At 43.8% G+C, this 21,302-nt stretch overlaps 1 protein-coding gene across 1 annotated transcript in view; it reads left to right on the forward strand.

Moving 5' to 3' along the window:
• Positions 1–13,743, forward strand: part of LOC141201378 (retinol dehydrogenase 7-like) — a 105,545-nt gene extending 91,802 nt beyond the window's left edge. The window contains exons 5-6 of the mRNA XM_073663379.1: positions 599–841; positions 12,824–13,743. Coding sequence (XP_073519480.1) covers positions 599–819 — 221 coding nt within the window. The 3' untranslated portion in view covers positions 820–841; positions 12,824–13,743. The remainder of the gene's footprint in view (positions 1–598; positions 842–12,823) is intronic.
• The last annotated feature ends 7,559 nt before the right edge of the window (positions 13,744–21,302 follow it).

Raw genomic sequence — 21,302 nt, forward strand, 5'->3', positions numbered from 1 at the left:
ACATATTTGCACAAATCTTAATAATGGAATGCTTGTCATTGCTCGGAAAATACACGTGGGGGAGAGAGAGCGAACCCCAATGACCATAAGAACTTACACTTTACAGCCAAGATAGAGGATTCCGCTGACCATAAGAACTTACATTCTCCAGGTGGGAGAGAGAGGGAACGCCACTGACGATAAGAGTTTGCTCACTAATAGAGTGAGACTTAGCCAGTGACTTTTTGAGATGGAAAACGACTCTGTCATACAAACTGTGCTCCACTGGGAATTGTTGATCTCTGATGGACCAGGTACTGACCACCACTGCACAAGGTATGGTTATCTGTAAGATATCATAGTTGCAGGGCATTATGGGGAGGCATACGCAGCAGTCGAATTACAAAATGTTCAAATTTGCCTGAAACCACAAATTTCAACAAGTCCAGCCTAAACTCAATCCTCCACCGATCAATCCGCTCATCTCTACCCTGGATAAGTCATCAACATCATAAAGCTGGACATACCCTTTAATATATAACATTTCCAAGCTCTTAGTTCATTTAAATGGGATATCACACAATTTACATTAATTATTATTTTTATTGTATGTATGCAGTTCGACAAAATATGGAACAAATGGTGACCACAAGTTCTGCCAAGCACTACAGGGTAACAAACTGTATAGAGCATGCATTGACTGCCTGCCATCCCTGGACAAGATACTCTGCTGGATGGGATGCAAAATTATTTCACATCCCTCTTTCCTACTTCCCAACATTTATTAGTGACTACGTGGCATCATTGAAAGCACCAAAACCTGCTCAAAGAATTAAGTGATGCACAGAAGAACATAAATGAGGTGGGTAAAAATCAACGCACTCTAGATATTTGTAAGAGCCTAGACTACAAATACTTGTTAATGTAGGGTTGATGACCCTAATTTTTCCCTTTACTGTAACCACTAAAATGATTGCAATCCATGTAACCTGCACAAACTTCTCTAACTCCATAAAAATCCAATTTACGTCTTTTTTTTTTTTTAATTATTATTAACAGTGATGCACTATTTCTATGAGCTGTTGGAGAACCTTCAGATTGGTACAAGTAGAGGAAACATTGACCATTCTGGCCACGGGGTGTCTGCTATTCTCACATGTGATATACAAGCTCTCTTTAGTGACATCAGACATTACATGTCAGGGCCACACAAATTGGGGTTTCTCCTTTTCCTGGAACCCATTCAGCAATTTCCACTAATATAGCTTAAAGGGGTTGTCCACTACTTTATATGATCCCCCAATGTATTCCCCCAGGGCCCATAAGTGTTTCTCTAAATACCTTGTGGTGCCTTTTCTGCCTGTGAGCAGCGCTATCAACTAGGGTTGTCACTGGACAACCCCTTTAACATTGAGAGCTAGAATATCCAAAAAAAATCAAGAAAGTCACATTGTATAAATTAGATAATTTTTTTAATACTTAGTGGCAAAAGCCTTGTTGGCAAGCACAGCAGTCAGATGTTTTTTGTAGTTGATGATGAGGTTTGCGCACATGTCAGGAGGAATTTTGGTCCACTCCTCTTTGCAGATCATCTCTAAATCACTAAGATTTTGAGTCTGTCGCTTGGCAACTCGGTGCTTCAACTCCCTCCAAAAGTTTTCTATGAGATTAAGGTCTGGAGACTGGCTAGGTGTTACGGATCCGGGTGGTGGAACCTCTGTGCTGCGGTGCAAGGAGGGGCCCAGAGGGGCGTAACTAAGAATCAACTCGGACCGACCCTGGTCGTACGGCGGCTAACGACTCCGTGACTGGGGAGGGACTGAGCAGAGGGACCAGGTGCTACTCTGGGGACGACCTTGTAAGGGAGCAGGTGACTCCCACGGGTCAGATGGCTGAGACTGACCGATACTGCAGATGGGCACAGCAGGCAGGCTGACGAGAGGTCCGGGTAGATGAACTGGCAGAGACAGCAGGCGACAGGCAGAAGTCTCTAGGTAGACTGTCAGGTGGTCACGGCAAGTGACAGGCGGGAGCCTCTAGGTAGGCTGTCAGGTGGTCACGGCAAGTGACGGGCAGAAGCCTTCCGGGTAGGCAGACAGGTGGTCATGGCAAGTGACAGGCGGAAGCCTCTAGGTAGGCTGTCAGGTGGTCACAGCAAGTGACGGGCAGGAGCCTCCGGGTAGGCAGACAGGTGGTCACGGCAAGTGACGGGCAAGAGCCTCCGGGTAGGCAGACAGGTGGTCACGGCAAGTGCTTCCAGGTAAGCAGGCGGGTGAAGCCCATAGACAGACTGGCGGACTGAATGGAAGACAGACTGTCGGGCTGGAGAGTAGTCCGGCTGGTGGACAGGACTGATAGTCAGGCTGGCGGGCAGGCAGGACTAGTAGTCAGGCTAGCAGCGGGACCGACCTGAGGGCTGAAGCAGAGGTTAGAACACTGTGCATAAACTGTTGCTCAGGCACCTCCATTTTGGAGGAGGTGCCCTATATATGGGAGGACCTCCGGCAATAAGCCAGGGACTCCTTAGGGCGGCGCGCACGGCCCCTTTAAGAGGAAGGGAGCGCGCGCGCTCTAAGCACAGTGCCCGGGAAGCTGCACGCGCCGGCAGCAGAAGCAGGAAGAGGAGCGCTGGAGGAAGCTGGGCAGGGAGCGCGGCGGTGAGAGGGACGGCGTCTCTGCCTGGCAGAAGGCAGAGACGCCGATGCTACACTAGGCCACTCCATGACCTTAATGTGCTTCTTTTTGAGCCCCTCCTTTGTTGGCATGGCTGTATGTTTTGGGTCATTGTCTTGCTGGAAGACCCAGCCACGACCCATTTTTAATGTCCTGGCGGAGGGAAGAAGGTTGTCACTCAGGATTTTACGGTACATGGCTCCATCCATTCGCCCATTGATGCGGTGAAGTAGTTCTGTGCCCTTAGCAGAGAAACACACCTTGCGGGCACTGCAGGATTTTAAACCTTTAAGGCGTAATGTGTTACCAATGGTTTTCTTGATGACTGTGGTCCCAGCTGCCTTGAGATCATTAACAAGTTCCCCCTGTGTAGTTTTAGGCTGATCTCTCACCTTCCTCATAATCAAGGATACCCCACGAGGTGAGATTTTGCATGGTGCCCCAGATCGATGTCGATTGACAGTCATTTTGTATTTCTTCCATTTTAATAATAATAATAATAATAATAATAGTAATAATAATAATTGTTATTTATATACCGCCAACATATTCCGCAGCACTTTACAATTAAGTAGGGACATGTACAGACAATATAAACAGTACAATGTATCATATTTCAACAGTTACAGGAGGAGTGAGGGCCCAGCTTGCAAGCTTACAATTTATATGGAAATCGGGGGGGACACAATGGGAAGAACATGGTCATCAGCCAGTATCTATCTAAGGGCAGTTACCGTGTGGTATTTGGTGCATGGAGGATGAGGAGACTGATGAATACACAGGGGCAGATTAAGATTAATATTTAGGAGGGAACAGAGTAGAGTTAGGTTGGTGAGTTGAGGTGGTAGGCTTGTCTAAACAGATGTGTTTTTAAAGCACATTTGAAGATATGGGGGCTAGATATTAGTCGGATCGTTTGGGGCAGTGCATTCCAGAAAACTGGCACAGCATGAGAAAAAGTCTTGGAGACGGAGGTGTGAGGTTCGGATTAAGGAGGATGTTAGTTTTAGATCAGTTGCAGAATAGAGGGCACGGGAGGGGTGATAGACAGAAATGAGGGATGAGATATAGGGCAGTTCAGAACTGTGGAGAGCTTTGTGGGTGAGAGAGAGGAGTTTGTATTGTATTCTGTGCTGAATGGGTAACCAGTGCAAAGACTGGCATAGGGTAGAGGTGTCGGTGAATCAGGCTGATAGAAATACGATCCATTTTCTTATTATTGCACCAACAGTTGTCTCCTTCTCACCCAGCGTCTTACTTATGGTTTTGTAGCCCATTCCAGCTTTGTGCAGGTCTATGATCTTGACCCTGACATCCTTAGAAAGCTCTTTGGCCTTGCCCATGTTGTAGAGGTTAGAGTCTGACTGATTAATTGAGTCTGCAGACAGGAGTCTTTTAGACAGGTGACTATGTAAAACAGTTGTCTTTAATGCAGGTAACAAGTTGATTAGGAGCATCTACCTGGTCTGTAGGAGCCATAACTCATAATGGTTTGTAGGGGATCAAATACTTATTTCTCACTGCAAAATGCAAATAAATTTATCAAATTTTATTTTTGGATATTCTATCTCTCAATGTTAAAATTAACCTACTCTTAAAATTATAGACTGTTCATGTCTTTGTCAGTGGGCAAACTTACAAAAACAGCAAGGAATCAAATAATTATTTCCTTCACAAAAGTGCCTCACAAGTGCACTGCCATATATCCCCAAGTCTATCAGCGCTGGAAAAACAGCATGCCCAAAGAGCGAGGAGGAGCGAGAGGAAAGACTAATCTCCAATGGTCTCTGGATGTACCATGACATACCTGTAATTTAGTAGCCGACTGCGCAGCATATACCCCTAACTTGTGAGGCACTTTTGTGATATATACATTGGATTACGGAGTTAGATATATACTTTTTCATGAGATTACATTGAATTTCCTACCAATGTGATGTGCATGGATCTGTCCTTTTCTCTCTGGGTCTGGCGATATGAGTCCGGACTCAGTTAAAGCATAATATTTAATTTTTATATGGACAATGGAGCATGCTGTTTGATGGGACAGATTGCTATATATATTTTCATCTACTTTCCTGTTAAGTAAATTGCCATCATGTGTTATATATGAATGTACTATACGTTACGTGCTGCGCACATATTTCTTTTCTCCTTGTATGGTATACCATTTTTCTATTTAATAAAGGTATTTTACTATTTATTTACTATACTCAGCTATTTTCTTCTGGCCTAGGGACCGTGTGTTCAGTTGTTCTCCTTTTTCCTTCATCACCTGTATGTAGCAGAGCCGATCAGGCAAGTGCTTCTTTTAGTCCCCCATGGAGACTATTGAAGCAAGTAAAAAAAAAATGTTTTTAAAAATATTAAAATAAAAAAAATATAAAAGTTTAAATCAAAACCCTTTAAAAATTAAAACAATAAAAAAAAACACACACATACACATATTTGTTATCGCCGCGTTCATAATCGCTCAATCTATCAATATAAAAAAAGCATTAATCCGATCGGTAAACGGCGTAACGAGAATAAAATTATAAACGCCAGAATTGCGTTGTTTTGGTCGCAGCAACATTGCAATAAAATGCAATAACGGGCGATCAAAACATCGGATCTACCCCAAAATAGTATCTATAAAAAGTCAGCTCAGCGCTCAAATAATAAGCCCTCACCTGGCCCCAGATCCCGAAAAATGGAGACGCTACAGGTCTCAGAAAATGCCTTTTTTTTCTAGTTTGTTTTTTTTTTTAGCAAACTTTTGGACTTTTTTCTCACCACTTAAATAAAAAAGAACCTATTCATGTTTGGTGTCTACGAACTTGTAATGACTTGGAGAATAATAATGGCACATCAGTTTTAGCATTCAGTGAAGGCAATAAAAAAAACAAAAACAAAATACAACTGTGGAATTGCATTTTTTTTTTTGTAATTTCACCGCACTTGGAATTTTTTTCCCGTTTTCCAGTACACGATATGATAAAACCAGTGATGGCGTTCAAAAGTACAACTCGTTGCGACCCGAAAAATAAAAAAGTTATGGCTCTGGGAACAAGGGGAGCAAAAAAAACAAAAAAGTAAAAACAGAAAATGCTCCGGTCATGAAGGGGTTAAAGTTCATTGACATCACAAACACTGGAATAGAAAATATCAACAATATAATAAACATTTTTAGGAAGATATATCAAAAAGCAAAACGGAATGTGGTTTTACACATCCATAGCCTCCTGCACACATTAGTTTCTTCTGCAGTGTACAATATACAGTATTAGCAGAGGTGATGGAAACTTGTTGTCAGTGCTAGTGCCCCCATATTATTTAAAGGTGAATTCCCATCTTCATAAATGGGTATTTGCAAAATTGCTCTTATTCACAAGCATTATCCATATGATTATAAAATGTTAAGCTATTTTTGAGATATTATGGTAATACATTTCTTTCATTTACAGCTGGTTGCCTTGGAGACCAACCACTGCTACTAGAGAGCAGAACATATTCTGTGCTTACAAGCTCTGTCATATTACACTTGTAAGCACTTTTTTGAAGCTGGTCAGGATCGCTGGTGAGCATTACCTCCTGCCAGCTTCACTGCACTGCTTACAAGCTAGCAAGCTAGACAGCAGCAGTGGTCGGTCTCCTAAGCAACATGCTGTAAACTAAAGGAAAGTGTTAATTTCTCAGTAACAGTTGCAAATTTCAATTAGCAGTAAACTGCAAAAGTGCTTGTAAAAATAAGCGCTATCAAACAGTATTCACCTCAGGGATGTTAAACTCAAATACACAGAGGGCTAAAATTAAAAGCTTTGACATAGTCATGGGCCAGCCTTGATATTTATTAAAAAAATGTCTACAATTGAGGAACTTTTTCCTTATCAAATATAACGATTAACTTTTTCATATGACAACAAGCTTAAAGGGAAGGTGCCATGAAAAAAAAAATCAACAATTGAAAAAATGAAGTAAAATATGAAAAATAATTTAAAAAGGTTTGATATTTCCACTTTTAAATACTAGTGGAGCAGCTGCTGTACAACTCGCTCACATTACGACTGCAGTATATGTGGGCGGGATCTGCTCACGTGTGTGATCTCTCTTCTCCTCACCTTCTGGGTGTTTGCAACAGGAGATTAAAGGATGAAGTTTAGGATCACAGTGATTTTGTTGGTGACTGCGAAGTGATACAGACATGTGGACAGTGTCACCGGGAATGGCTGGCAGCACCGATTCTGTTAGTTGGTGCTGCTGTGTAACACACGCTTGGATCATTCGCATATCCAGATACAGGGCTCAGTGTAGTGTATCGCATGATGGAATTAGATACACTGGTCTGGGGCATATTGCGCATGATAGGATTAGATTCACTGGTTTGAGGCATATAGCGCATGGTGGGATTAGATATACTGGTCAGGGGAGTATCACGCATGATGGGATCAGGTATAGATTATATAATCAATAATTATTAATACAAAAATAAAAATCACGGCACCTTCCCTTTGTAGGGATTGTCCAATGAAGCAAATACATTTTAATTAATAGATCTTAGAATAAAAAAATATTGAAATATGTTCTGTAAGAGCAGTACAAAGTAAATGGTCCAGTAGCCTAATTTAAATATGTGATATCAAAGGATAAAAAGCATTGAATAATACGGATAATAAAGTATAATGCATGTGAAGATTAGTGTTGAGCATTCCGATACTGAAATATCGGGTATCGACCGATATTCGCGGTATCGGAGTTCCGATACTGAGTTCCGATACTTTTAGAATATCGAATACCGGAATCAGAAGTTCCCATAATGCCTGCGCTCTGCATTGTCTCTGAAGGATGACAAGCTGGATGGCAGCGCTCAGCTTACTGTACTTGTCATATACTGCAAAGGATTTATTAAAAAAAATAATAGTGTTTTCATGCACCGTCTTTTAAAAAAAGCCGCAATTCAGCAGCGGTACCCGACAATTTAGAATAGAAAGAATAGAGCATCACACATAGATTAGATACATAGAAACATGTCAGTCACATATATAATAAGTACAGTGACAGTGTTGCTAACTGTACTTGTCATTTAGTGTAAAGGATTTATTTAAAAAATTAATAGTGTTTTCATGCACCGTCTCTTTAAAAAAGCCTGCCGGCAATTCAGCAGCGGTACCCAACAATTTACAACACAAAGATAGAGCATCACACATAGATTAGAGAGATAGAAACATGTCAGTCACATATATAAGAAGTACAGTGATAGTGTTGATTACTGTACTTGTCATTTAGTGTTAAAATAAAGGATTTATTTAAAAAAAAATTGGCGTGGGGTTCCCCGTAATTTTAGGCTCTAGCGGAGGTTAAGCAGACAGCTGGGGCAGATGTTTGAAGCCTGGGAAGGGGGTAATACCCACGGAGCTTCCCAGGCTACTGATATCAGCCCCCAGCTGAATACTTAGCCTTTACTATCTATTAAAATGGGGGACCCCCCCAAAAAAATGATGTGGGGTCCCCCCTATTTTAATAGCTAGCAAAGGCTAGGCAGACAGCTAGGGGCTGATATTAATAGCCCAGGAAGGGTGCCATGAATATTGGCCCCATCCCAGGCTAGAAACACCAGCTGTCAGCCGCCCCAGAAATGGTGCATCCATAGGATGCGCCAATTCTGGCACTTAGCCTCGCTCTTCCCACTGCCCTGTAGCGGTGGCAGTGGGGTAATAGGGCTGGGGTTGATGTCAGCTTATAATGCCAGCTGACATCAAGCCCAGGTTAGTAATGGAGAGGCGTCTATAAGACACCCCCATTACTAACCCCATAGTCAAAGTTAAAAAAAAACCACAAACACCCAGAATAAAGTCCTTTAATTGAAATAAAGACACAATTCTTTATTGTTCTAAATTAAACCATACTTACCATCACGCCCATTCCAGCTGAAGCCAACGATCTCCAGCAATAGAAGTAAAATAATAAAGCAACATCATCCTTAACTTTCCATGGTTCCCACAAAAGCTTCAGCTCTGCTACATTCACATGACAGGCTGGATCGCTGCAGAAAGCTGCCATCCAGCTTGCCATGCCGCAGACACTGAGAAGCGCAGGCATGCTTGCGCTCCTCAGTGTCTGGCTGTGACGGCATCCAGATGAGCCGAGTCCAATGAACTCAGCTCACCTCATGCACGTCACTGACAGCGTGGGAGAATTCTCCTGCCGAAGCGCTTCAGCGTGAGAATTTTCCCACGCTGTCAGTGACGTGCATGAGGTGAGTTCATGTCCAATGAACTCAGCTCACCTCATGCACGTCACTGACAGCGTGGGAGAATTCTCCTGCTGAAGCGCTTCAGCGTGAGAATTTTCCCACGCTGTCAGTGACGTGCATGAGGTGAGTTCATGTCCAATGAGCTCAGCTCACCTCATGCACGTCACTGACAGCGTGGGAGAATTCTCACGCTGAAGCGCTGAGTGCTGGAGAATTTTCCCACGCTGTCAGTGACGTGCATGAGGTGAGCTCATGTCCAATGAACTCAGCTCACCTCATGCACGTCACTGACAGCGTGGGAAAATTCTCCTGCACTCAGCGCTTCAGCAGGAGAATTCTCCCACGCTGTCAGTGACGGGACACAAATATAGTGCGAAACCCCACGTCAATTTGTTTTAAATTATTTCAGGAAATTCATGAAATAATTAAAAAAAAATTGACGTGGGGCTTCGCACTATATTTGTGTCCAGTCAGGTACAGCAGGCAGGAACGGGCTGCCCCCAACCACCAGCTGCCTATTTGTACCTGGCCGGACACAACAATATAGGGAAGCCCTTTTTTTTAAATTATTTCATTAAATAATTTAAAAAAAATTGACGTGGGGCTTCGCACTATATTTGTGTCCAGCCAGGTACAGTAGGCAGGAACGGGCTGCCCCAAACCACCAGCTGCCTATTTGTACCTGGCCGGACACAACAATATAGGGAAGCCCTTTTTTTCTTAATTATTTCATGAATTTCATAAAATAATTAAAAAAAAAAAATACGTGGGGCTTCGCCCTATTTTTGTGTCCAGCCAGGTACAACTAGGTAGCTGGGAGGCCCAAGCTTTCTGCCCCCCCCCCCCGCTGCAAATTGCAGTCCGCAGCCACCCCGGAAAATGGCGCGTTCATAGAAGCGCCACCTTCTGGCGCTGTACCCAACTCATCCAGGGCCTTGGTGCGGTGGCTCACTGGGTAATAAAGGGGTTAGGGCCAGCTTGGCATTATCAGCTGGCCCTAAGCCCGAAATTCATGGGGTCACGCCAATATTAGACATGACCGCCATGAATTTCTAGTAAAGTATTTAAAAAAAACACAAACACCCAGAAAAAAGTCCTTCTCAGTGTCTGCAGGATGACAGGCTGGATGGCAGCTTTCTGCTGCGGTCCAGCCTGTCATCTCGATGTAGCAGAGTTGGAGCTGTCCTGGGAACCATGGAAAGGTAAGGATGATGTTGGTTTATTATTTTTCTTTTATTGCAGGAGATCGTTGGCTTCAGCTGGAATGGGCGTGATGGTAAGTATGGTATAATTTAGAACAATAAATAATTGTGTGTTTATTTCAATTAAAGGACTTTATTCTGGGTGTTTGTGTTTCTTTGTAACTTTGACTATGGGGTTAGTAATGGGGTGTCTTATAGATGCCTCTCCATTACTAACCTGGGCTTGATGTCAGCTGGCATTATAAGCTGACATCAACCCCAGCCCTATTACCCCACTGCCACCGCTACAGGGCAGTGGGAAGAGCGAGGCTAAGTGCCAGAATTGGCGCATCCTATGGATGTGCCATTTCTGGGGCGGCTGACGACTGGTGTTTCTAGCCTGGGAGGGGGCCAATATTCATGGCACCCTTCCTGGGCTATTAATATCAGCCCCCAGCTGTCTGCCTAGCCTTTGCTAGCTATTAAAATAGGGGGAACCCCACATCATTTTTTTGGGGGGTCCCCCATTTTTATAGCTAGTAAAGGCTAGGTATTCAGCTGGGGGCTGATATTAGTAGCCTGTGAAGCTCTATAGGTATTACCCCCTTCCCAGACTTCAAACATCTGCCCCAGCTGTCTGCTTAACCTCCACTAGAGCCTAAAATTACGGGGAACCCCACGCCAATTTTTTTTTTTTTTTATAAATCCTTTATTTTAACACTAAATGACAAGTATAGTAACCAACACTGTCACTGTACTTATTATATATGTGACTGACATGTTTCTATCTAGCTAATCTATGTGTGATGCTCTATCTTTCTGTTCTAAATTGTCGGGTACCGATGCTGAATTGCCGGCCGGCTTTTTTAAAGAGACGGTGCATGAAAACACTATTATTTTTTTAAATAAATCCTTTACACTAAATGACAAGTATAGTAAGCAACACTGTCACTGTACTTATTATATATGTGACTGACATGTTTCTATCTATCTAATCTATGTGTGAAGCTCTATTCTTTCTGTTCTAAATTGTCGGGTACCGGTGTATGCCGCTGCTGAATTGCCGGCGTTTCATGTTTCACTGTGAGCACTGTTCCCATCGATTTGGGCAATCACCTCCCCCAATACATTCTACATTATTGTTAGTTGTTTTCCTTCATGTAGAATTAACCTACAAGGAAAGAAAGGGTTTATTTTCATTCCGATATTTGTGTCCCATTGACTTGCATTGGTTTCCGGTATCGGAATCGGCGATATCCGATACTTTTTGAGTATCGGCCCGATCTGATATTTCCTGATATCGGAAGATATCGCTCAACACTAGTGAAGACTCATCCTAATTCATCAGCACATCATTTCCACTGTGGGCATCTCAATGCATCTCCTAGGCAGCTTATTTGCCATTTTGGGGGTGACAGACTCCTTTTAATTACTAACTACCAGGACTGAAAGGGACTTGCCTACCAGGCAATATTTTGTCTTTGCACATTTTTTTAGCCCTAACTTTTTAAGTTTTTTAAAAAGGTTGTCCACTACTTTTACAATGATGCCTTATCCATAGAATAGGGCATCAATGTCTGATTGGCCGGGATCCGACACCTGGCACCCTCATCGATCAGCTGTTATTGGTCGCGTCCTCCTTGGGCCGGAAGTGCTAACTTTCGGAGCTTGGCCTTCTACTTGTAGTGGCAGCCGCTGGGTAGTGCACATTCGCCTCCCATTAAATTGAATAGGAGACGGATGTGTAGTAACAAGCCCCAGCCACTACAACTAAACGGCCAAGCTCCACCCATAACAGCTGATCGGCAGGGTGCCGGGTGTCGGACCCCAGCTGATCAGACATTGATGGCCTATCCCAGGGATAGGGCATCAATATAAAAGGAGTGAATAACCTCTTTAACTTACATAGCCATTTAAGGCTTTGTTTTATACAGGAGAAATGTTTTTGAGTACATATAAATGTGTAATTTATATAATTTTTTTCAAGCAAACATAGAAAAAAAAATAATTTTTAGTATTTATATTTATTTATTTTTTCACTGTTCATGTTCCACACCAAATAAACTGTTTAAGAGCCCCTGTTACAGTGAAAAACATAAGTTACTGGCAGAGCTGCTCTGCGTATGCTAGGACTCTGCATCTCTGCTATGGCAGCCAAATTACTCATGCTTTTATTCAGTGCATAATGCTATGGGGCTGGAAAGTGAAGACAGAAGTGCTAATAAACCGATTCTGTCTTCTCTTTGGAGTCACCGGCTATGTCTGACAGCCAGAGACTCAACCTACTCCTGCTAGACTGGAGAAGTCGCGTTCACCCCATACTGTAAATTTACAATGCCGCAGCATTAAAGCACATGGCCAGGTGCCTTCATGCCCAATGGCATTTGGTCGTTATCAGGTGAAAATCTTTAGTGATATATAAAACACCTTTTTGAATTGATCAAGTTTTCCTCAAAACATGGCTTACTCTGGATAATGCATTTTTTCTAGCATTTTTCCGCGGGCTAAAAAAAAAAAACCAAAAAACGGGAAAATCAGACTGAGGAAAAACCACCATCTGAAATACATGTAAAATGATGTAAAATTGCATGTTACAATTAAAAATGCCGGCATTTTTATATGTGTTTTTCATGAAGTTTGAAACATCAGAAAATTGTGTGATGGATGTCTAACTGATCCAAGTACTAATATATTACTGTTACGTATAGAATATTATAATATATAATATATTTACGATGTCTTTTTTTATCTTTGACAGATGAGTTGATTCTCAGAATATCCCTGACCTGCAGAATTGCTAGCTTCACAATTATAGGATATGAGACCTTCTTCTTTTTAAATGGAAGTGACAAAATTATTCTTTTCATTGAATCGCACAATTGAGCTTTATAGTGAGACTATAACAATGGGATGGAAATATATAAAGTATATTCTGACTAAAAGTACATAAACTGCTTTTTCTGTGTGTACATTTTTTTTCACAAAAATACTCATACTTTTAGTGTGTTCTCTGTATGAGACTGCCCCATGCACATATCGTCAGCCTCTCGTATTTTCCATATAGTGTTTTACTAAAATGCTGCTTGAAAACTAATAGAGAAATTGGTCTGTGACTGGATGCAATGTTTTTCCCTCCCGATACCGGCCAGGGTTCGGCACCATGCACAATATTTGATGAAATTCTAATGTTTTTCATGAAGAAAGAGTGATCTGATCAGCTGACATATGCCTCCATCAGCTGTGGGTGGAATCGCAATTCACCCTCAGCTCTTAACAACATGTTAAATGCTGCTGGCAATCACTGACAGCGGCATTTAACTTGAGCGCCCCGAAAGCGCATAATAAGACCCTCCCAACGGCGCCCCTATCACATGATCGCGGAGCACAGATGGGTTGGCATGACAACCGGGAGTCTGCAGAAGACCCCCAAGCTTGTCATTGCAGATCTCCTATGACTGCCAACCCTGCTATGTGTAGCACAAGCGATTGGGAGAGCACAGCTTCTAGTCTACTAAGGGGACTATTGAAGCAAGCAAACAAGGAATTAAAAAAAAAAAATTTTAAAAATATAAAAGTTCAAATCACCCCCCTTTTGCCCTATTCAAAATAAAACAATAAAAACCACGTTTGGTATTGCCACAAGCAGAAATGTCCAAGCTATTAAAATCTAAAGTAAATGATTACAATCGGTAAACGTCGTAACGAGAAAAATATCAAAACCCCATAATTAAGGTTTTTTGGTCATCTCAATATTGTAATAAAATGCAATAACAGGCGATCAAAACATTGTATCTACCCCAAAACGATATCAATAAAAATGTCATCTCGGAGCGCAAAAAATAAGCCCACACCTAAATCCCAAAAAATGGAGACACTACGGGTCTCGGAAAAAGGCACCATTTTTTTTTATTTTACAAATTTTGGAATTTTTATACCCCTTAAATAAAAAAGAACCTGTATATGTTTGGTATCTGCGAACTTGTATTGACCTGGAGAATCATAATGGCAGGTCATTTTTAGCATTTAGTGAACATGGTAAAAAAAAAAAAAAAATTGTGGAATTGAACTTTTTTTTTGCAATTTCACCGCACTTGCAATTTTTTTCCCATTTTCCAGTACACTTTATGGTAAAATTAATGGTGTCATTAAAAATTACAACTCATGCCGCAAAAAACAAGCCCTCACTCGGCTATGTTGACAGAAAAATAAAAAAGTTATGGATCTAGGAAGAAGGGGAGCAAAAAATGAAAACGCAACTAGGGAAAATGACAAGGTTGTGGTGAAGGGGTTAGGTTGAGGGTACAAACCATTTTGTCAGGCCCATTTTTGTGTAAAATTATGTCCAATTTGCCTTTTTCTCTCATTTTTTGTGTTGTTCCAATAAACACAAAGGAAATAAACGTGTACCGTATATATTCAAGTATAAGCTGACCCAAGTATGAGCCGAAGTACCTAATTTTACCACAAAAAACTGGGAAAACTAGGGTGGGAAATGCAGCAGCTACTGGTAAATTTCCCTATCCTGGTAAGTATTGCCCACTCATCCCCAATCCTTGTATGCATGGCCCCCTCGTCCCCAGTCCTGGTATGTATAGGACCCCTTATTCCCCAATCCTAGTATGCATGGCCCCCTCATCCCCAATCCTGGTATGCATGGCCTCCTCATCTCCTAATCCTGGTATGTATGGCACTCCCAATCCTGGTATGCGTAGGACCCCTCATCCCCCAATCCTGGTATGTATGGCACCCCTCATCCCCCAATCCTGGTATGGATGGTCCCCTCATCCCCCAATCCTGGTATACATGGCACCCCTCATCCCTCAATCCTGGTATGCATGGCACCCCTCATCCCTCAATCCTGGTATGTATGGCACTCCTCATCCCCCAATCCTGGTAAGTATGGGATCCCTCATCCCCCAATCCAGGTATGTATAGGACCCCTCATCACCCAATCCTGGTAGGCATGGCCCCCTCATCACCCAATCCTGGTAGGCATGGCCTCCTCATCCCCCAATCCTGGTAAGTATGGCACCCCTCATCCCCCAATCCTGGTATGGATGGCCCCCTCATCACCCAATCCTGGTATGGATGGCCCCCTCATCGCCCAATACTGTTATGCATGGCCCCCCTCATCTCTCAATCCTGGTATGTATGGCCCCATCACCGCACACATAAAAAAATAAACACTTATACTCGCCTTCCTTCCTCACCTCTGCTCCAGCGCTGCATCATGTTCTCCTGCTGCAGCTCATGTCACTCTCAGACACTGATGTAAGCTGCTGCCGGCATATTCACTCCTCTCCACACCGGGACTATGTGCATGGAGAAGAGTCAATACACTTTCTCTTTAGTAGCAGGCACTGTCAGCAGGAGCCGCGCCTCAGCGCTCCTCCGTGCCCACTACTAAAGAGAATTAATATGGGCGTGGAGAAGAGGGAATATTCATTTCCCTTTAGCAGTGGGCACACAAAGTAGCTGCAGCAGCCAGCTACTGCGTGTGCCCTGCTCTTCTGCTGCCGCAACCTGCTCCTCCACCAAAGCAACCCACCTCCCCACTATCCACCAACTGAATCTCTATATATTCGGGTATATACCAGAGCATAAGCCAAGGGGGGCTTGTTAAGCACAAAAAATGTACTTATACTCGAGTATATACAGTATGGTAATTTAAATAATTTTCTGGGAGAAATACTTCATTTTCTGGAACAATTTCAAGGGTGCCTACACTTTTGGTCATGAGTGTGTATAATGTATATGTGTATGTACTGTGTGTAAATACGTGTGTGTGTGTGTGTGTGTTTATATATATATATATATATATATATATATATATATATATATATATGAGTGTGTGGATGTGCTGTGTGTGTGTGGATGTACTGTACAGTTGAAACCAGAAGTTTACGTAAACTATATAAAAAGACACATCTGCATGTTTTTCTCAATATCTGATGAGAAATCAGAATAAACTTTCCCATTTTAGGTCTATTAGGATTACCACATTTTTTACATCAAATTCAAAAGTTTACATACATTTCATTTCATTAGTATTTGGTACAATTGCCCTTAAATTGAGTGACTTGGGTCAAAGGTTTGGAATATCCTTCCACAAGCTTCTCACAATAGTGGGTTGGATTTTGGGCCCATTCCGCCTGACTAGTGATGAGCGATCGTGCTCGCCACTGCTCGGTACTCGCCTGAGCATCACTGCGCTCGACGTTCTCGGCGAGTGTTTCCAGGTTGCTCGGGCATCAACTCGGGTCCCCTCCCTGCATGTTTGGCACTCTTTATAGAAGCAATAAGCATGCAGGGATTGCCTGCCATGCACTGCAATGACGTAGCCATGTTGGTTGTGGGCATTACAGTGATTGGCTGGCCGCACAGCATCATCAGGTCTATATGAGACCTGGAGCCACCATGCTCGTCACAGTCTACCACGGAAACAAGCAGAGTAGGGAGAGCTGCTGCCGCGTCAGGGAGAGATTTGCTTGTTTACAGTTAGTATAGGTATTCCACGACATAAAGCTATATCTATCTCAACTAACAGTCCTTCTGAGGACTAATCCAGCTGCATATATTCAGTGGTGATAGCAAGAGTTAGGCAGGCAGTGTATGTGGCAGACTGCAGTGCATGATACAGCACAAGAGGGTCTATTGAACGTCCTGTCTCCTACTGCTGTAAGAATTACAGATATTTCAAGACATAGCCCCAGATATCAGGGGCCAGGGCAAGTTTGTTTTTGATCTTAATCCTGGTTATTTGCTTAAAAAGCAAACCAGAGTACACAATTTTTCTGCTCAATTTGCTTGTTCTCACTGCAGAATAAAGCCAGATCTGTTCCATATTTCAGCGATAAAAATCCAGAAATTTGAAATGAACATGGAAAATATTGGCGTACTTTTCCATTTCAGGGCTCCTCCTTGACTCTATTGGGTATGATTGCAATACTTTAATACTGATTGCCTGGTTCATAACTGTTATTTGGAATATTTTGTAAATTGTCTCCTTTGGTTTACTGGTACAGCCCATTTTTTACAAATATCACTATTGTACTTTGCTTTGAATTTGAAGTTTGTAATAGTATTGGCTGCTCTCTTATCAAAAATGTAATATCATTCCACCATGTGAGACTTGTAAACCGTTGTTCTTTTCCATGACAATTAAGTACTGTGAAGCGTGTCACAATTGTAGCTTAACCCATGGATTGTGATGGTTTACAATCACACCATCTGTGTCTTATCTCCCCTAATTGCCCTGTCTGTCCTATGTAACTTTGTACTTATTATGGTTTGGATCCTGTGTTTTTCTCATTGTATTAGTAATTATTAAACATTTTGTAATTTGCATATAAACACATGGTTTACTCCCACATTTACTTTGGGTACTGTAAACACTTTTTGTTCTTTTGAGTCTATTGATCTAATTGAGTGGTGTACCCTCTATTACATATGAGATCCACAAATTCCCCTACTAATTTTGTTCCTTTTCTATTCTGTTGCAGTGTGTCGGTGAAGCTTTTCACACTAGGTCTCTGTGTAGAATAATATTAGTAAATTACAGGCCTGCTATTTAAAACCGTGGCTCTCTGTCAGACATATCACCTATAAGACTGTTCCAAAATCATACATTTCTTCCATTTTCATTCCGTTGCAGTGTGTCGGTAAAGCTATTCACACTAGGTCTCTGTGTAGAATAATACTAGTAATTTACAGGCCTGCTATTTAAAATTGTGGTTGTCTGTCAGACTTATCACATGTAACTGCGTTCCAAAATCAGCCATTTCTCGTGAACGTGGAAAATATTGTCCAATAGGCAAGGTGCGTGGCAAGGGAAGGGGAAGTGGACGTGATGGTGATGCTGCATCCAGAGGCCGAGGACGTGGCCATGGGGAAGGTGAAATTGTGCCACAACAAACACCCACATCTTGTCACTCGACCTTCCTGTCCCAATTAATAGGGGACCGCAGAACACCACTATTGAACACAGAGCAGTGTTGTTGGTTGGATAGTAGTAGCAGATAATGCTTCCAGTCTCTCTCCACCACCACCTCCACCCTGTCTTTCACACGGTCAAGTCTCAGTAGCACTGAGTCTGGACCGTATATTCCTCACCCTGATCATCCTTCCTCCCACCATGCCCGGAGACAACTGATCCCACACTTGGACACTCTGAAGAGCTGTTCACTTTTCCTTTTGTAGAGTCGGGTCTCTCGTCCGGCCAGCTTCAAGCGAGTCAAGAGGAGAACGTGTGTAGCGATGCCCAAATATTGGAGCAGCCACGGTCACACGAAGGAGACAGTGGTAAAGTGCAATTATAGTTGCAAGAGGTGGATGATGATGATGCGACACAATTGCCAGAAAGTCAGGAGGAGGACCAGGGTGCAGAAGTGGAAGAAGAGGTGGTTGATGATATAGTAAGTGATCCAACCTGGCAGGGGGACATGCAGAGCGAGGACAGCAGCACGCGGCGGGAGGGAGACGTAGCACCACAACAGGCAGGAAGAAGCAGTGTGGTGGCCGCAGACACAAGGAGGGAAAGCGTTCCTAGTAACGCCAACACGACGGAAGTTGCCAGTACAACTGTTAGGTCTTCTCGAGTCTGGTTATTTTTTAAAGACTCTGCAGATAACCCCAAAAAGGCCATTTGCACCACCTGCCATGCCAGCTTCAGCAGAGGTGGCAAAAATAGCATCCTGACCACCACCAGCATGATCAGGCACACGGCAGCAAAGTACCCGACTAAGTGGGCCAAACCCCAGGGTCCAGCAACAGTGTCTGCGGGTGATACCACTGCTTTTTTCGCTGTTGTGCATGCATGCCAATCCCCTGTCCAGATGCCTCCCGCCCTGCACCTGTCATTGCACACTCTCAAGTAGCACCATCAGCAAACATGTCCTTGTCCCAGTGCAGCGTTCAGTTGTCCCTACCCCAGTCCTTGGAACGCAAGCGTAAATACGCAGCCAACGCCCCACAGGCCACATTACTAAATTCACACATTTCATGAATGCTTGCACTCGAAATGTTGCCTTTTAGGCTCGTGGAGACAGAAGCTTTCCGCAACCTGATGGCGGCAGCCGCCACTATTTCTCCCTGTGCTGTCCCACCATTACACGAGCACGTGTTCCACAATATTAAACGTGCCCTCAACAACGCAATTACTGGGAAAGTCCACCTAACCACGGACACGTGGACAAATGCTTGTGGGCAGGGACAGTACATCTCACTGACGGCACACTGGGTTAATATAGTGGAAGCCGGGACCCAGTCGGACCTTGGGACAGAACACTTCCTCCTGGTGCCAAGGATTGCGGGCCCTGGGTCAATTCCTGTTGATCCAACATTCTACAACTCCTGCACCTCCTCCTCTTCAGCATACATCTACGAAATGACCACATCAGTCACAAGCTGGAAGCACTGCAGCACTGCCTCGGCCAAGCGGCAACAAGCTGTGCTGAAGCTAATATGCTTAGGTGACAAACCACACAAGGCTGAAGAGTGAAGAGTTGTGGACAGCTCTGAAAGAGCAGGCAGATCTGTAGCTGACACCGCTGACCCTACAACCAGGCATGGTTGTGTGTGACAATGAGCGGAACCTGGTGGCGGAGAAATGACAGCTGGAGTAGATACGGTTTCCCTCTATGCCAGTCCTTTCACTGAGCTAAAGAATATGGCTGTGCTGAAATACAACTCCCATTGAGAAGCAGTTTCAGACTGAAAAACATTGGGCCCACCAGAGGATTTGATTCCGAGGGCTCACCTTTCTCCCCTGCTCAAGAGCCCCATAGCTGCTGCAAAGTTTGCACTATCATGAACTCTCCTGATTGAGAAGCAAGGGCCCACCCGTGGATTCTCTGCTGGGATTGTCCAACCCTGCCGAGAATCAGTCCTGGCTAAGAAAAGTGTGCGGGAAAATTCCCGGACACTATGGCTGCTTTTTTACTGAGGTGGAAACCCACGCAAACACGGGGAGAACATACAAAATCCTTGCAGATGTTGCCCTTGCTGCCAGGTTTCAGTGCTAAACACTGAGACAATGTGCTGCCGTCCACCCTCTGATATCTAACGGGTGGAGAAACTTGCACCTACTGCCACTCTATCTTCAGCTCCTTTGTGAAAAACTAATGTATTTGGGCAGCCACTCAGTCTACCAAATAAAATTCCTGAGAAGGAAATTGGGGATGGCTTCGCTACTGGTGCTGGGGGCAGTCATACCATAGTTTACTGGAAATATTCCAGGCTAGTAGGAGGTAAGCAGATTCCCACAGAAAAGTACCAGCAGTAATGTTCAGTGACCCGTGCTTGTGTAAGATGGAGACAATACCGGGAGAAATAGTGGCGGCTGTGGACTGAGTATGGACACTCAGCCGCCGCTGCTATGAGGTTGTGGACAGCTTCCGCCTTCACGAGCCTAAAAGGCCACATTTCAAGTGCAAGCAGCTGCCCAGAAATTTAGCAGTTTACTATTGCGGCCTGTGGGCGGCTGGCTGCATACTTGCGCTTGCATTCCAAGTAGAAGAAAACTAAGCAGATGGTGGCCTCTATCATCATCATGGCCTCACCTTGGCACTATGAACTCTCCTGAAGGAGAAGCCAGGGCCCACCGGAGGAATCTCCAATTCTCTGGTGGGCCTGTCCAACCCTGCCGAGAAGCAGCCCTAGCTAAGAAAAGTGTGTGGGAAGGTTCCCGGACACTCTATGGCTGCTTTTTTAATGTGAACAGTCTCCGTACCGTCCCTGGCCACATTCACCTGTCCACGTATTTGTGGTTAGGCTGTCCTTCCCAGTAAGTGCACTAGGGAGGGCACGGGTAATGTTGTGGGACCCGTGCTTGTGGAAGGTGGAGACGACACCGGGAGAAATAGTGGTGGCTGGGGACCAAGTATGGACACCCGGCCGCCGCCATGAGGTTGTGGACAGCTTCCGCCTCCACGAGCCTAAAAGGCCACATTTCAAGTTCAAGCAGCTGCCCAGAATTCTGTCAGTTTACTATTGCGGCCTGTAGGTGGCTGGCTGCATACTTGCACTTGCATTCCAAGGAATGGGGTAGGGTCAACTGAACGCTGCGCTGGGACAAAGACGTGGACGGTGATTGTTGAAAGTCTGCAACGACAGATGCATGGCGGGAGGCATCTTCGCATGCGCCAAGGATCACTTATGATGGGCTGGGCACACTTTTAGGCAGTGACCTGGGAGTCAGAGATGCTTCCAAGGGTCTTCCCCATGCTGTTCCCATGTCT

This window comes from Phyllobates terribilis, unplaced genomic scaffold (genome assembly GCF_046119375.1).
Source record: "Phyllobates terribilis strain yellow unplaced genomic scaffold, ASM4611937v1 Scaffold_2__4_contigs__length_985480577, whole genome shotgun sequence".
NCBI classification, from domain to species: domain Eukaryota; kingdom Metazoa; phylum Chordata; class Amphibia; order Anura; family Dendrobatidae; genus Phyllobates; species Phyllobates terribilis.